This window comes from Dermacentor silvarum, chromosome 5 (genome assembly GCF_013339745.2).
Source record: "Dermacentor silvarum isolate Dsil-2018 chromosome 5, BIME_Dsil_1.4, whole genome shotgun sequence".
NCBI lineage: Eukaryota > Metazoa > Arthropoda > Arachnida > Ixodida > Ixodidae > Dermacentor > Dermacentor silvarum.
The window spans coordinates 40,353,856-40,370,587 of record NC_051158.1 but is presented as its reverse complement, the minus strand read 5'-3'; the positions used below and the strand labels follow the sequence as shown (position 1 = coordinate 40,370,587).

The following is a 16,732-nucleotide window of genomic DNA, read 5'->3' as shown; positions in this document are numbered from 1 at the left end:
GCAAACAGAATAAGGTACACAAGCTGCACTTAACAGGGCACTCAAAAGGACATAGAACGAAAGACAGGATGGGTAATTAGTGTCACGACTTTTTACGAGGTAGTATATGCTAGGTCGAAGAATAAAATTGGGTTGGAGTGCATACGGCAGGCATTACCAAATCCTGACTGCGAGCTTACCACTGTCGTTGAAGAGAAAAGTGTACAATCAGTGCATTCTACCGGTGCTAACATATGGGGCAGAAACTTGGAGGTTAACAAAGAAGCTCGAGAACAAGTTAAGGGCCGCACAAAGAGCGATGGAACGAAAAATCTTAGGACTAACGTTAAGAGACAGGAAGAGAGCGGTGTGGATCAGAGAACAAACGGGGATAGCCGATATTCTAGTTGACATTAAGCGGAAGAAATGGAGCTGGGCAGGTCATGTAATGCGTAGGATGGATAACCGGTGGACCATTAGGGTTACAGAATGGATACCAAGAGAAGGGAAGCGCAGTCGAGGTGGCAGAAAACCAGATGGGATGATGAAGTTAGGAAATTTGCAGGCGCAAGTTGGAATACGCTAGCGCAAGACAGGGGTAATTGGAGATCGCAGGGAGAGGCCTTCGTCCTGCAGTGGACATAAAATATAGGCTGATGATGATGTATTCCGAGCTGAATGAATGTTGCCAGCAGCCAGAACGTATTCGACTTGTTCAGTATGTTCTGGCTGTAGAAAGGCGCGGCAGCACACCGGTTTATCTACCCAGGACGCGTTCGCGCTGTAACGTAGATCGACGAAAAGAGAACACGCCAGCTTCCGCTTCCTTGCAGTCATCACCTTGGGTGTTGTGCCAGGCCGGCCACGTGACCTAACAGCACGCTGCCATTGCTTGCAATGACACACTGTAGTGATAGAACTGTTTGTACGAATGCGAAGCAATGATCAGGTATTTCGATAATACTCGCCGCAATTAAAGGTAGGGCACTGTTGCCCGGCTGAGCGGTGTGATGGCTAAGCGTTGTCCTAACGGAATGATGGCTTAGTCTGCACATTGCTCAAGTTAGCAGAAAAAAAAAACGGAAATGTTGGAAATGACCGCTGCAAATCTGTCCATCTCGTCACCGAAAAACGAATTGTCATCCCTGAATGCTGTCTTGCTCGCGCCGAGGAGTCTTGCTTTGGCCATCGAGCTCGCCTGTTTCCAATAAACTTATTTCTTGAAAACAGCCCTCATGTTTTTTTTTTTTACTTCCCATTTGTCTCTGCTGCTTTGCGCGACAAACCTACGATTACATCACAGCGGCGAGGTCGAATCATCGCTCTGAAACTGCAATACCTCGCGCAATCAACGATTTAACAACGCTTTCACTGACTGGAATTCGACCGGCGCTGGCGACACGCGCTACCGCTGACCGACTCTCAGCCCAACCATTTCCCGAGCCCCTCGGGCGCCATAGATAACCCCCGGATCTTGAAGCCTTGCATTAGTCGCTCATCAACGACTGCTGGGCGCTCGACGCCGGCGTCACGGGGACCACGTGTTCCCGTTCTTGCGTCGCGGGGCTTCGCCGGTGCGCGCAGCCTTGGCTGATGCGGAGGAGAGATTCAGGACGGTCTCCCCCCGGTCACCCTGGGACGGTCCCGTTGTGCTCTCGCGAGATGGGAAAGTGCGCTAGCGGGCGGGCGGGCGGTGCCGGTAGTTACAACGGCGGCCGGTTCCTTGCCCTGCGAGCGCGGTATGGCGGAGAGAGTGTGTATCACCGTGCGTTCGGCTTCATTGCAACCCCCTCCTGTTCGTTTTCGTCTTTTGTGCTTTCTGGAGCTGCCGACTGACCAAAGGGGCGAGATGCTTCGGTGCCCACTTTCGTGGGAGAGGGGGTTAGCTTGGACAGGTGCTATGTGCGGACGCCAGGCTGGGGGCCTCTCGAACCGCTGTACTGCCGAGCTTTTTTGCCGTCGGACCTCTCCTGGTGGCGGGGATCACATTTTGCCATCACCGCGCCCACTTCACCCCCCCCCCCCCCCAGCGCTCGCCCGTTGTTACACCCTTTCCCTCGGGTTCTTGCCCATTTCTGTGCTTCCTGAGAGAAAGAAGCCCGCGGCGACCATTGGCTACTACGGCGTCCGGTTTTCTATCTTTTTGTTTTCTTTTTGTTCGATAGCCGCTCGCCGCGCGCTCGGTCGCCTTCGCACGAGAGCGGGCCGCAGTTTCGAGTATAAAAACGCGACGAACCGTTAGAAGGGTTCCACACACCTTGTTTTCTCTGTTCAGCGCTCTTAGCAGGAACTAACAGCTCCATCACCATGAACGCCCTTGTGAGTATTAGTGTAGCCTTGAAGGAATACACGGCGTCTCCCGTAGCTCGGCGTTGAAACCTGAGGCTCATCCCTTAGCTATGTTGTGTTTGATGACAGAAATGATTTCAGCTCCAATTCAGAAGTACACCTTCTGGTTGAGGTGTTGACATTGTGCTTCAACAGTAACATTTCAGTGCAAAGTTTGTCCTTGAAGGCTTCAGAAGCGTGCTAGAGAGCACTGGGGCGTGAAGTTACCAATTAATCGAAAAAGAAAAGTACAAAAAGGCACAAATCGTCACGACTTTTGAATCATGCCACTTGTACTAGGCTCCACATTGATAGCTGTGGTGTGACACTTTAAAAGTGTCAGTTTCGGCGCGGTTCGGGCATTAGTTTGCACCTCGTACAACGCCTTTGAGCAGCACCCCTCACACTTAGAAAGCATCAGGTTGTGCACGAATGATGCCTGATTAGGTTTCCAATATTACAATCTAAACTAAACTTTTCTTTCTTAGGCAGTCCAGAAGTGTTCAGAATTAGACTGAGCTTGTTCATTTTCTTAGCAGCCGTTTGGTTAGTGAGCTTGCTCTTCCGATTTTTCTAATATGTAAATCTTTTGCTATAAATGCAAAGATCAGATAGTGGTGTCATCATGACCAACTGCCAGCGAGCAGCTATAAATGTTTAGCATCTTGTGGCATCATGTCCTCACCACAGCCTCGACGCTGCACAGCAATTGCTCATCCTCAGGCTTCGTCAGGCTTAAGAACGTCGGCTTCACCCGTGTCACACGGGATTTGTCTCAGCAACCTCAACTACGAGGATTTGTTTACACCGGTAGCGAGCTACTTAGTGCTTTTGACCGATCCTGTAAAAATGTAGGCTGGCGCATGCTCATCACACGACCCCGTTCGCGCCCGCGTCTCTCCCCACAGCTCGCCGTTCTCCTCGGAGTCATCTCCGCCGCCTCCGCCGGCTTCGTCGGCGGCTACAGCGGCTACGGCGCTGGCCTCGGCTACGGCGCTGGCCTCGGCTACGGCCACGGCCTCGGCTACGGCCACGGCGTCGCCGTTGCCGCTCCGGCCGTTGCCAAGAGAGCGTCCTTCTCCTACGGCCACAGCGCTGGTGGAGCTGCCATCCTGGTCGGCGGACATGGTCACGGCTACGGCGGCTACGGTGGCTACGGAGGCTACGGAGTCGCTGCCGCTCCCGCCGTCGCCGTCGCTGCTCCAGTTGCCGTCGCCCGCCCCGTAGCTGTGGCCCGCCCCGTGTTTGTCGCCCGCCCCGTGGCGGTCGCTGCCCCAGTGGCCGTTGCTGCCCCAGTGGCCGTCGCTGCCGCCCCCGCCGTTGCCTTCGGTGGATACGGTCTTGGCCACGGATACGGTTTTGGTGGACTCGGTGCCTTCGGCGGCTACGGCGGCTACGGCTACGGACACAAGGGCTGGTAAGTCGAAGCGACAGTAGCGAGAAAAGAGAAAGTCAGACGTTGCTTTCTGCCGTGTTTTTGTTTTTTGTTTTAATTATATCTGGGATTTCAATTGCTTGGTCTGCCGAGCTCTTGCGAGGGGCCCCACATGGCCATCTTGTGTATTTAGTCCCGTCAAGCTTCCTACGTTTCTTAAACATGCAAAGGAAAATTGGTATGATCAGACTGCAGCAAGAAGCTGCACCTTAGTCACACCGAACGTGCTGAACATTAGTCACTTGCCTCTTTTCTTGGAAGATCAAGGAGCAGCGTGCCTGGGGCTGTCTACTAAATGCACGCTGCCTGATTCTTGGCACTAAGTTGATAGTCTTGATATAGGTATTGCGTAATGTGCGCATTCACAGCCGTCGGCACTCTTAACTAGAGAACGCGTGAACCGCTTTTTGTGTATCAAAGAAACCGTAATCTGGCTGTAGATACTGGGTTCCAAGAAATTCGCAACGCTCCATCGGGGAAAGGTATACATGCACGTCAATGTAGTCGCATCTGAGCATGATTAGTTTGGCTTGAATCGAAACTATATGTCAATTATGAGATATCGATTTCTGTGCTCTGTAGCACTGGACTTATCCCCCGCTCCATAGCAAAGGTGTTTGGCATTGCACAAAACTAGAGCAGCGACAGCAGTAGTAGGCTGAACGGGGCTGGTTGGTGCATGTTTAGAAGGAAAGCAGAAAGCTGAAAACACAGTACGCAGTGAAGACGTGGTGCGACGTTGTGCCTGCCTTCTTCACAGCATCCAGCTTTTTTTTTTTCGCTGCTAGATTCCATACTATAGAGCATGAGGCCCTACAGGAATTAAGGGTGATGCAGATGAAAATCGCTTTTGCACGCGATTATTTTTGTAACTGTGGTGATATTCTTGTTTTTCTCTTATTGCAGAGCACGGACATGAGAGTTCGCTGGATGCCCTCACCTCATCGGCACATCAACGCGCTGGACTTACGCTAGTTGACTGGGCCATAGAAAATTTTTAAATTATACATATAGACGCTTAGGAGGACTTCGTCAAGCTCTTGTCATTCGATGCAAAATGGAAAAAAAATATAACAAAGCTTATACGTAGCATACGGGAAGCCTTGGGAATTAAGTGTTGATCTGGTTTCATATTAGATTCCAGGGCAGCTAAAACTGTATAATATATCACCAAAAGAATTTTTTTTTGCTTCGTGGGCAAGGTTGCTTGAAGGGTCTGTTCAATAAAAAAGTGCATCATGAAGTGCCATATGAGTGTCTCTGGACTCTTTAATAAGTTAATATAGGAGCCCTTCACACAGGGCACCCAACAAATGGAGATACACGAGCACAAGATTCCCAGTATACAAGGAACACTGTGTGCCAAGAGGATCGCTTCGACTTCGACTTGTTCGAAAGATTAGCGGGGTAAAGTGCATTTTCAGCTAACAATACTTAAAGAAAGTACACGTGCTCCTAAGCACTTGTGACCCAAACACTAAGCAGCTGCAAAAAAAAAAAAATATTTCTTGGGCCCAACGTTTGAACTTCAAGTAGAAGCTGTGATACACATCACAGTTGGGGGGGGGGGGGGGGGACATGACTGTTTTCGATCGTCTAGGTTTCTTTACTGAGCACCAAAAGCACGACCCACGAGAGTTCTAACATCCATACCCCACAAAAGTACGACCACACGACCTCATTACCAGACACCGTGTCATCTCAGCGAAAAGCACACTATCGTCGTAAGTACAGCTTGACTGAGGCTGGCACAGGCATGGACCAACATACATGAAGCCTCACTTCCACATCGAATAAGGACAGGATCTGCTAGTACACCGGCCTGGTTATTTAAGACGGGGCGAATCAATTCTCCGAACTGTACGGCATGCGACGAGACAGGAGACATTGAACACTTTCTGTGGTTGTGCCCGAAATTCCAAGATGAAAGGGACGCTCTCCCGGAGAATCTGCAAAAAAAAGGACCTTCCACGTGCGTGCCTGCAACACCTTGCATTTCCCGATTGATCAGTTATATCCCGCAAAGAAATTTTACGTCTCCTTGTCGAATTCTTACGAGATATTTTAAGAGATACTCGGGCGGAGCAATTGCCGGCCTTAATCATCAGGCTAAACCCGCCTGTTGCTACAATTCACCACCACCACCATGTATTGAATCCTCTAAAGATCCATTCCCTGCTGCCGTTGCCCTTTCTCTCACACTTCAGGCAAGCATTTCCAACCACAAAATTTTTCGAAGCAAGGTATCCTAAAAGAAAAAAAAAAGAACAAAATGCTGTTGGCAGATAGTGCATCTTCCTTCAAGGCGCCACGCCCATTGTGATGTTTACCGGTTTATCCCAATACGTAACTCGATTCGCGAAAAAATGTATCTTTTCCGCAACTTTAGTGCTCCGAAAACTTCAGTGGTCGACCGTACTTCCAGATACAGCGCTAGATGAAGCCTCTCAACACAATACAGCGAAAACTACATTTCATGATAAGCTCTTAAAGCAGCGGAAGAAATATAACGTTAACAAGCTAGATTGTGAAGATGCAGGTAGCTTCACATTGTCAAGTGACCGGTGCAGAAGAGACACTGTCAAATATCTGACTTAAGAATCTCTCTATTGGTCAAAGTGGGGATCTGGGCGAGCTGCTTATGCATTGCGGAAATGATTTTTGCGCTATAGAAGACGTTGACAAAGAACGAAGGGCACATGACACGTGAAGTGCTTCGTGTGTCCTGTATCGTTCATTCTTTGTCCGCGTCGTATATAGAGCAAAAATCATTTTCGCAATTCTCCTTATTGGACCAACTTTATCCGAGAAGGGCAAGCAACACTCGAAGCACGGCCCATAGCCGGCCAGCGCAATCATCGGTATTTAAATGTAATCCCACGGTTCTGGTGCGTCCGCTACCCGCAGTGGTGGCTTACCGGCTATGGCGTCCCGGGTTCGATTCCTCACCGCGGCAGCCGCATTTAGATGGGACAGAAATGCAATCACGCTCGTGTACTGTGCATTCGGCGCACGTTAAAGAACCCCAGGAGGTAGAAAAAAAAGAAATGAGAGCGTGTTTTCTGTATCCTTCCTTTCTTTGTTGCCTGTGTTTTCCGCGCTGATTTAATTTATGCTTGTTCAATTGTTTCAGTAAGATGGCCTGCGCCTGAGATGGGGTATACCCGAATCATCGGTCCTTTTATCCGCGCTGTGGTAGGAGTCTGTTCAAGACCACGGAAAACAGTCAATATAGCCAAGAAAAAATAAGTCTTTTGTCCCATGGCAGACTACGTAGAAACGTGTTCTACGTAGTTGTATTCTACGCAGTTCTACGCAGTTTCGGTCGGTCCACCGACCGAAACTGTTGGGTCAATAATAAACCTAAGATAAACGCGAAGTTGTGCTTCTGACTTTCCTATATATATATATATATATATATATATATATATATATAGAGAGAGAGAGAGAGAGAGAGAGAGAGAGCACAAAATGCGAATTGACGCCTTTCCGGTAATACAGACAGCAAGAACTTCTTTAGATTTACGCTATGCAGTGAAATAACCTGCATAGCGTAGGCAAAAAACTGCAAAACGTTTCAGGTGCAAATATTTGTAGCGCCATCTCTCGGAGGCGACATCAAGGGCCTCAAGCGGAGCCGTCATCTGAGCCCACTACCCCTATTCTAGAACACTATAGTATCGGCAACCACTGCTGCAGCCGTGCCGGCACCTCCGATGCGCGTGGTGTAATAACCACGGAAGCGTGGGCCACGTGCACAGGCGCCGTCGCCAAACTCTTTCCCCCTGTCCTCTACTCGCCTCGATTGCAGCAGCGCCGGCACCTCCGACGCACGTGACGTTATAACCACAGAAGCGCATTCCACGTGCACAATCATGTCCAATAGTATCGTCTCCATTCCTGTCCAGGCACCGTGATACGGACGTAAGCCGCCCAGGGTACCCCTCCTCCCCTGGGAACGCATACGGGGGATGCATACGGGAGGTAGAGGTAAACAGTTTCGCCGGTAAACAAAGCCTACAGAATTTTTAAAGCACCTACCCCGTGAATTCATGGTATTGAGAAGTATGGCAAGCCAACATAGACGCAAGTAGAACAAATCGAAAGACACACTACTACGCGAGTTTTCTACGTTTGCATCGGCTACCTGACAACTGCGATAGAAAAAAAAAATTTCCACATCCGCCGCCATCGCCATGAGTGGCGCTTGCTGGCAGTCCTGTATTTTAGACATGGACCTCAACTATGGGAGCTTTTTCTTCGACTCCACCGAGTGGAAGATGGCGCCGCCCGTCGAATAAACGGGACACTGCGATGGGAGAGAATTTCTCGGTTGTTGACAAGGCGAGGAGCCGCGTGCACTTTAATGCACTTTCATTCCACCGCATCAAATAGGCTCTCATACTGCCTCTAGTTTGACATTGGTTATCAGGAGTTATCGCGGAACGCTCCAGTTAAGGGGGCAGTGATGCTGTTCACATAAATGTGTCGAGTGGTGGGACAGTTTAGACACGACCGCTGGATAAAAAAAAAAACATTTTTTTAGGACAAGGGTTATCCCTTGTTCTAAAGGGATAACCCTCCGAGAGCGAACTCTCATGTCCGTGCTCTGAAATAAGAGAAAAAATCACAGCATATCCACGGGGTGAATGATGATGAGTGGGGCGAAGCTCCTGAGGGGAAATCATCGGTAAAACCGTGACTCTTCAGTGAAAGTTCGCCCACTACATCATCAATCTGTCGCACACACCAGAACTATGGCCGAACGAAACGTCTAGAAAGTCTCGCTTAAACCGCGCGTCGGCACCTTCGGGCTGAGCTCGCCTGATGCGTTTTGCAGACGCCTCACGAGCTCTCACTGCATCGGGGTCTGCCTGCCGATACGCGCGCTTTCTCGCCGCTTCCCGTTCTCTGACGTTCTGCAGATCCTGTTCACGCCGCAGCCGTGCCGCTGCGGCCTCTCTTTCACGTACGGCAGGATCTTGGTGGCGGCGTCGCGCAGCTTCACGGAGCGCTTCTGCCTCGCGGGCTCGCACATCGGGATTCTGTCTGCGAGCGCGCGCTGCCGCCGCCTTGCGCGCTCGCCGCTCTGCAGCCTTGTCCATCCGGCGACTGCGAGCGGCGGATGTACAAGTACCGCTATCTAGTGAACACTCCAAGAACTAAACGAGAGGTGGCTACATACAGAGGATGTACAGACCCACGGCTTAAGGAGCTTCGCCCCTAAAACAAGAATATCACCACAGTTACAAAAATCACAGCATATCCACGAAGTGAATGATGATGAGTGGGCGAAGCACCGGGGGATCATTCGGACAAACCACAGCTACGGACGAGAGATAAAGAGAGCGCGCCTCGGGAACGAGACGAGAAAGAGAGAGAGCGCGCGTCGGGAACGAGAGAAAGAGAACGCGCGTCGCGAACGAACGCCCTTGTGCACCGCAGCGCACCTAGCTACGGACGAGAAAAACGCCGGAAGCGTTCTCCGGAAGCCGGAAGCTGGCTTCCGGAACCGGAAGCGGAACCGGAAGTGGAAACGGAAGCGGAAGTCGGCTTCCGGTTATACTATACATATACATATATATATATGTATATATGCGTATACATACATACATAGCGGTCTCCTTGCCAACCAGAGCTACGGACTTACGCCATCTAGTGAACACTTCATAAAACTACAGGTGGCTACATACTACTACTACTACTAATACTACAGAGGAGGGAACGACCCACACCCTAAGGAGCTTCGCCCCTAAAACAAATATATCCCCTTGTCCGTGGTTTAGGACAAGGGGATATGTTTTCAGTGCACATACACAAACACCCAAGAATGACATCTGGGGTGTGCCACAGAAGGAGCATCGGACGCGTTCAACAAAGCTCTAGATTCACCTCCCACCGGCGTCAAGCAGTAGTTATACATAAACCGCTATTACTTCGTTCGTGTTCACCATTCTTTATTTTGCCATACACATCTTACTGAATGTCCCTCTTGGGGTCACTGGTTTTAGGTGGAAACCTGAACGCCGTGACACATTTTGTGTAAGATCAGGGTATCAATACTCAACTAAATGTAATATTTTAGCTACGAACAACGTGCTTTTATTTTCTAATTACTATAGCATTAACACTGGCGAACAGAGTTACACTTAAGTTATGAGTGGACTCTATAGCTGTCGCAGCACTCTTTCGAAGGTGAAGTCGGGGCGAGCGGTGGCCTTACCTCTGCTGCTGCGAAGTGGCGAGAGCTGCCAGACGAGACGTTAACGCGAAAGCGTTAAGGGCCCCGTGTCGCAGAAAATCTGGCGTCGGTGTCGGTGTCGGCTTCGGCGTCGGCGTTAAGCCTCAGCGTCTGGCGGAAATAATCATGCCGAACCACATCATCCCGAAGCACCCCGACCACGCAGGTCCTCCGCGTGGTGCAAGACGTTAGTGAACAAAAATTTTATTTTTCAAAGTAAGATCCACCAGAAAATCGTAAAGTACGACTTAAGCACAACCTACAGGTGTGATAGCTTTGGATTGTAATTTGAATATAGGAAAAGAAAACAGCCTGATAAGCACCCATGGGTCTTTGAATGCTATCGCGTTCCACTCTTAAAGGCGAAGCTTAAGCGCCCTCCAATTCTGATGGTGTTTTTTTTAACAGTGGAGCTGTTTAAGCCGACCGTCAGTCCCCAACGCATTACCAAAAAAAAAAAAAGATTTGCGCAGCTCGCACTAAGTTGTGCAAGGCTAGAGAAACAGCGGAGCTGGTGATCACCTAGCTTCTTCCATTTCGATAGGCTAGGCTAAGTTTTACTACGTTCGACTAAGTTTTGCTAGGCTCCTGATGATACGCCGGATGATACTGCGGATGAGCACGCAATCGCCGCATTCGTTCTCGGTTGGCGGCACGACGAGCTTCCAGCTGAGCGGCTTCTTCTTCGGGAGTCTTGTACTTCTTCGGCCGTCCCATGTGACATTTACTCAGTGCGAAGTCTACGAGATTTGTGTGTGTATCACGGACTCGGTTAACGCACAGCCGTGGGGCTAAGGTGGATAAAAATCAGGATCCAGGGTCTGCACATAGAATCTAACCTAGACGCGCGTTTTACACTGAACCTCTTCGATAAGCAAATAAAGCAAATCTCAGAACTGGTTCGCCGGATTACGTCACGCAATCACTGTCTGTCTGAAAAGGACACCATGCAAACGATTGAAGCTTTGGTGGTCAGTCGCATTAGGAAGCGTACATGCAAGCTCTGTTTTTGCATGCAGGCTCCTTAAGTCGCCTCGCCTACCACCTCCCTCCTTTGGTGGTCAGTCGCCTCACTGAAAAATGTCGCAGTTTCACCCGAAAGGCGAAGTATCAATTGCGATTGCAAATTAGTAGATAGCTATACGGAGTAAGGCTAGTAGTTTTATCAGCTGTGTAAACTTGGACATACACCAGCAACGCGCAGAACTGTTGTCGACGCCGTCGGTTTTTTGCCCGCGTTCGCACCCAACGCGCGTGGCGTTGGTGACGGTTGCCAGTGCCTCTGGGGGCGGACCACCACCCACCACCACCCCCTCGCCTCGCAACATTTTATTGCGATAGCAATTATATGGACACAAAAAGTGGATTTCTGCCGTCGGCGTCACCGTCGCCGTCGCCGTTGCCGTAAGGTTCCGTATGACGTCAATGGTATTGAAATCGTCGCCGCGCGCCGTATGCTGTATGTGCGAGTGAAAGCGGGCGAGGGACGCGTGCTTTCAGGGGGAGCGAACCCACGGCGGAGAACAAACGCGCGTTCTGCGCTGTGCTCCTTCCATCCATCCATCCATCCATCCATCCATCCATCCATCCATCCATCCATCCATCCATCCATCCATCCATCCATCCATCCATCCATCCATCCATCCATCCATCCATCCATCCATCCATCCATCCATCCATCCATCCATCCATCCGTCCGTCCGTCCGTCCGTCCGTCCGTGCTCCATCCATCCATCCATCCATCCATCCATCCATCCATCCATCCATTCATCCATCCATCCATCCATCCATCCACGTCCGTCCGTCCGTCCGTCCGTCCGTCCGTCACAGGATCTTTGTAATCAGTGTGACGTCATGGCCAAGCTTTACAAAGTGTTGTCATGACTAAGCAAAGCAAGAATTGCGGCGCGAAGCAATGACATGGCTGGGCGAAGCTAGGTAAGTGATTGCTAGGCGACAGCATTGACGGAGTGGGTCGGCTAACACGACGGCGGAGCGCACGTTAGGATACGAGCAATGAATGGCTCATACCCCCTTTAAGCAATGGCTCATACTCCGTAAACGCGGCCTACCCATTACAACGACAGACGAGAAGTGAAATTCTACGCTGGAATGATGAGCGGCAATGAAGCCACCCCTGGAAGAAGACGACGACGACGAACGCGTGAGCAGTGGCACGAGCGCGTTCCCGGTCACGAATGCCGAATGAAGAGCCGTGGTGCCCCATTCCTTGGTGCACCGAGGGTTTCCAACGAGCCAGCTGTGGAAGACGACGACGCTCGAGCATGCTGATGATGATAGTTAATCATCATAACGATGATAAATGAGAAAGACCTGATTGTTAATTGGACGTTTGCTTAACTGAACATATGCTCCTGTATCATATCCATCCTGTACAACTCTTAACTTGAACTATTAGCTCCGTTTAGATGCTGTTTTTAATATTCTCGCAGTTTCGGAGACACCTCAACTTCCGGTTGCCTGAGGCCGACTTCCAGTGTGCTCTTTGAAAAACAAAATGACGCTAGGTGCTAGCGCCATAAAACAATACTTACGCTAGAAATCTTCGTATGAGCTGACGTCAGTCAGTTGTGACGACGAAAATATCATTAGAGAAGTCGACCTGCCAATAGCAGGCAGCACCAATGAACGAAAAGCTTTCTGAATACGGATCCTCTTCTTTACTAAGATCTACTAAAACCTGGTGATTTGAACTCTGATAAGATCTGGAAGTTAGAAGGGCCTTGCAAGACATGACCAGGGAAAAGCTGCTAGAGAAGATGGAATAACAGTCGATTTATTCAAAGATGGAGGAGATGTTATGCTTGAAAAACTTGCGGCCGTTTATACGCAATGCCTCACGACTTCATGTGTACCAGAGAGCTGGAAGAACGCCAACATTATACTCATCCATAAGAAGGGAGACGTTAAAGAATTGAAGAATTATAGACCCATTAGCTTGCTTTCAGTATTGTTTAAAATATTCACCAAGGTAATTTCAAATAGAATCAGGGCAACACTTGACTTCAGCCAACCAAGAGAACCGGCTGGCTTGAGGAAGGGATATTCTACGATGGATCATATCCATGTCATCAATCAGGTAATCGAGAAATCGGCGGAGTGCAATCAACCTGTCTATATGACTTTCATAGATTATGAAAAAGCATTTGATTCAGTAGGGATACCAGCAGTCATACAGGCATTGCGTAATCATGAAGTACAGGAGGCATACGTGAATATCTTGGCAAATATCTACAAGGATTGCACAGCAACTTTGGTTCTCCACAAGAAACGTAGAAAGTTACCAGCGAGCGATTTGACCTTCAAGCTGCGTCTCGCTTGTACGCGAACTAAGCGACGAAACAACCCACCGTGGTTGCTTAGTGGCTATGGTGTTAGGCTGCTAAGCACGAGGTCGCGGGATCGAATCGCAGCCACGGCGGCCGCATTTCGATTGGGGTGGAATGCGAAATTACCCGTGTACTTAGATTTAGGTGCACGTCAAAGAACCCCAGGTGCTCAAAGTTATTCCGGAGTCCTCCACTACGGCGTGCCTCGTAATCAGATCGTGGTTTTGGCCCACAAAACCTCATAATTTTATTGCGATAGCAATTATATGGACACTTCAACCGGATTTCTGCCGTCGCCGTCGCCGTGAGGTTCTGTATAAAGTCCAAGGGCGATAAAATCGTCGCCGCGCGCCGATATGCGCGAGCGAAAGCGCGCGGGGACTCGCGCTATCACGGAGAGCGAACGCACGGCGGAAAGCAAACGCGACCGTCGCGCGAAAGGCCGTGGGGGTATGGGAGGTAGGGAGGCGGGGCGACGCTGTGCTCCGGCACCAAAGGCGTATCTTGCAACCGGGTGCAAGGGAAACTTGCCACTCCATCTCCCACGCGAAAGCAAGAAAGCGGGAAGGCAGCGCGGGAGGGAGGGGGGGGGGGCGCAGCTTCTACTCTGCCAACAACTGCCATCGTACTTTGCCCAGCTGTGGCGTTCGCCCGCACCGTCTCTTATCTCCACACGGCTCTGACCTTTGTATGCGCTGTGCATTCGCCGCTCAGTTTCCGCTGAAGCGATAGACCGCACGAACCTTCGCCCGCTGCGGCGGCTGCGCTTGCGGCCAGCGTTTTGACAGTCGTCTGCGGTCATTCAGTGTGATCTATGCATGTTTGCTTGTGCGCGCTGACACCGCACTTGTTAATTCAGTTAGTAAGTGAATGTGTCCAAGTTTATGCCGCCGATAAAACCACTATCCCTACTCCGAATAGCTACCGGACCTTACCATCTGGTTAACCTCCCTGCCTTTCCATTTTCTTCTGTCTCTCTCTCTCTCTCTGCTATCGCAATGGATGCTTCGCCTTTCGGGCGAAACTGCGACATTTTCTTTTTTTTAAGCGTTGAAAGCACAGCGGATACGCAGCTACCAGCACTCGGCGCACGTTGTGCAGATCGCAGATCGCTTTGAAGATGAGGACCGCGCACTTTGTCCACATCGCAGATGGCTTTCAACATATGGGCGCCCACGCGGTGTACACAGCAGCCGTCGGTATCGCAGGCAAAGTCTCAGTTTGACGTTGGCTGAGATTGAAGGTCAGATTTACGGAACAAGCCGTTTTCTGGATTGTAGCTGGAGTAGTAGACCTATCGCTCTAAAATATCGACAATGATCACTGATATAAGCTCGGCAGGGTACATATGATTTATGACAAGAGAACGAAGGCTCTTCCACGTGAGTGCTGATGCAGCCGTTGAATGCAGGCTCTGGTAACATACGGTAACTCAGGAAACCACCTTCCTTCTCGAAGTATTCTTTAGATTCTTTTCGAATTACTTAATAAAGAATATCCCCAGCAAGAAGTGTAAATTACGAGTGATGCAATACTTTATTCTTTGTTCATTCTTTTTAAGCTAATGTTTACTAATACTAAATAATAAACAACTGAAGCTCTGATGTATGATTTGCAATCTAGATATTACCAAAAAGGAAAGCAGGCCTGAGCGACAGCAGAATCACGGCCCAGTTTTCAACGAAGCTGTTTCTTTTAAGCGGTTGCATTACGAATCTGAAATGTTTGTAATTACCTTGCGTAATTTAATATGTTGCCCGCATATAGCGTTTTGGAGCACTTCATTTTGGAATTTTACCGCGGGAAACGTCTTTTAACGAGGTCTTGGGCAGAATTTCTGCGAATCTAGAGTCATACCTTGTTGGATACGTTGCGCATTCACGAGGCCCCCACGCCCGCGTTTATCTCGATGCAAGTGCTTACCACGTTTAGATATACAGTACATTGAAGGACCCTGGGACAACTGTGCATGCTGTATCATGGCCAGCCCGGAGCGCGCGTCTGGCGTCTAGGCAGACGCGCGCTCTAGACCGGCTGTATGCGTTCGAACGTTGATGACGATCGGAGAGTGCTTTGCTTATCAGATTCGAGCGAGCATAGAGTTCATGCAAAGTATTTAACCGGGGCGAGTATGTTGCTGTCTCTTTGTCGTCTCATTTCCGTCGCAGCCTGAAGCGGCTGGCGTCGCCAGATGTAGGAAGCTCGAACAGCCGCGACCCTATTCGGTGCCTATAGCTAGAAGACCGTCCGAGGACGGGGTTCTAGACGCGGCCTTGAGTTCTGTTCGTATAGTCTTGAGTTCTTTTCGTTGCTTCAAACTTTTGAACAACAATACAAGTATGTATCGGGAAATTCAAAGTACCTCATTAGCAAAGTGAGTGAAAGGTGGATTTTGAAAGGTAGCTTTCAATTCATAGCTGTGCCTGGGCAGCGTGACGTAACACGGATAGCAGACACGAATAAAAGAAACAGGAGATGCACTGCCCTCACATATACAGGATGTTTCTTTAGGTGCAACAATTTTTAAAATGTTACCTGTGGCAGACAGCACAATTCTGAAATTTGTGCTCAATTAATTATTCGATAACGTGGTCATTACGTCTACGTACGAGAAATCAAAATGCTTAATTGAGTAATTAAAACACTTACACTAATTAAGTTCTGCAATATTTGTTTATGGCAAATTATTTCAATTTACAAATTGTAGCTAGTGAGTTTGCAAGACACGCCGACTTGGAAGAAATTCTGAGAATGGCACCGGTTTGGAGATATGCGGCGTCTAAGTTGCCGTAAGAATGCCCTGTTGTTCCACCTACTTTTTTCAGAAAACGCTGTTTTATGCATTGAAGCACAAAAGTAACTGGAACGCCAATGCCCTCCGTCGGACACATTGAAAATTAATACCTCAAAAGTGGTGCTGTGGATATGCCTTGCGAACGCACCGGCTACAATTTGTAAATTTAAATATGTGCCGTTACATCAGCAATTAAAACGTTAATTAGTGTAATTGTGCTAATTATCAATTAAGTATTTCGATTTCTCGTCGAAGTAATGTCCGCCTTATCGCATAATTTAGCCCGAGGGTTAGAATTGTGCTATCTGCCACAGGAAATGTTAAGACGATTAAAGAACCATCAAGCAGGTAATAACTTTCTTAAATATGCATATTACGATCTCACGACTTGTGCGAGGATTGCCCAATCCAGCATCAAAATTATCAATTACTAAGACGCCGTTTCTGCCGCTGTGCACGAGATCGCAGGTTCGATTGACGACAGCACAAGACGCATCCCTACGAGGCGGGATGCAAGAAGTACCTCGTGTACCGCTGCTTTGGGCGCACAATAAAGAACCTGTAATAATTAATCCGAAGCTCCCAACTACACCGTCTCCTCATAG

At 49.3% G+C, this 16,732-nt stretch overlaps 1 protein-coding gene across 1 annotated transcript; it reads left to right on the top strand.

Moving 5' to 3' along the window:
- Positions 1 to 2,147: 2,147 nt before the first annotated feature.
- LOC119452373 (cuticle protein 65-like) lies at positions 2,148 to 4,745 on the top strand. Its single transcript, XM_037714571.2, has 3 exons — positions 2,148 to 2,298; positions 3,216 to 3,724; positions 4,649 to 4,745. Coding segments are annotated over exons 1-3 (522 nt in total). The 5' UTR covers positions 2,148 to 2,286; the 3' UTR covers positions 4,650 to 4,745.
- Positions 4,746 to 16,732: the final 11,987 nt, after the last annotated feature.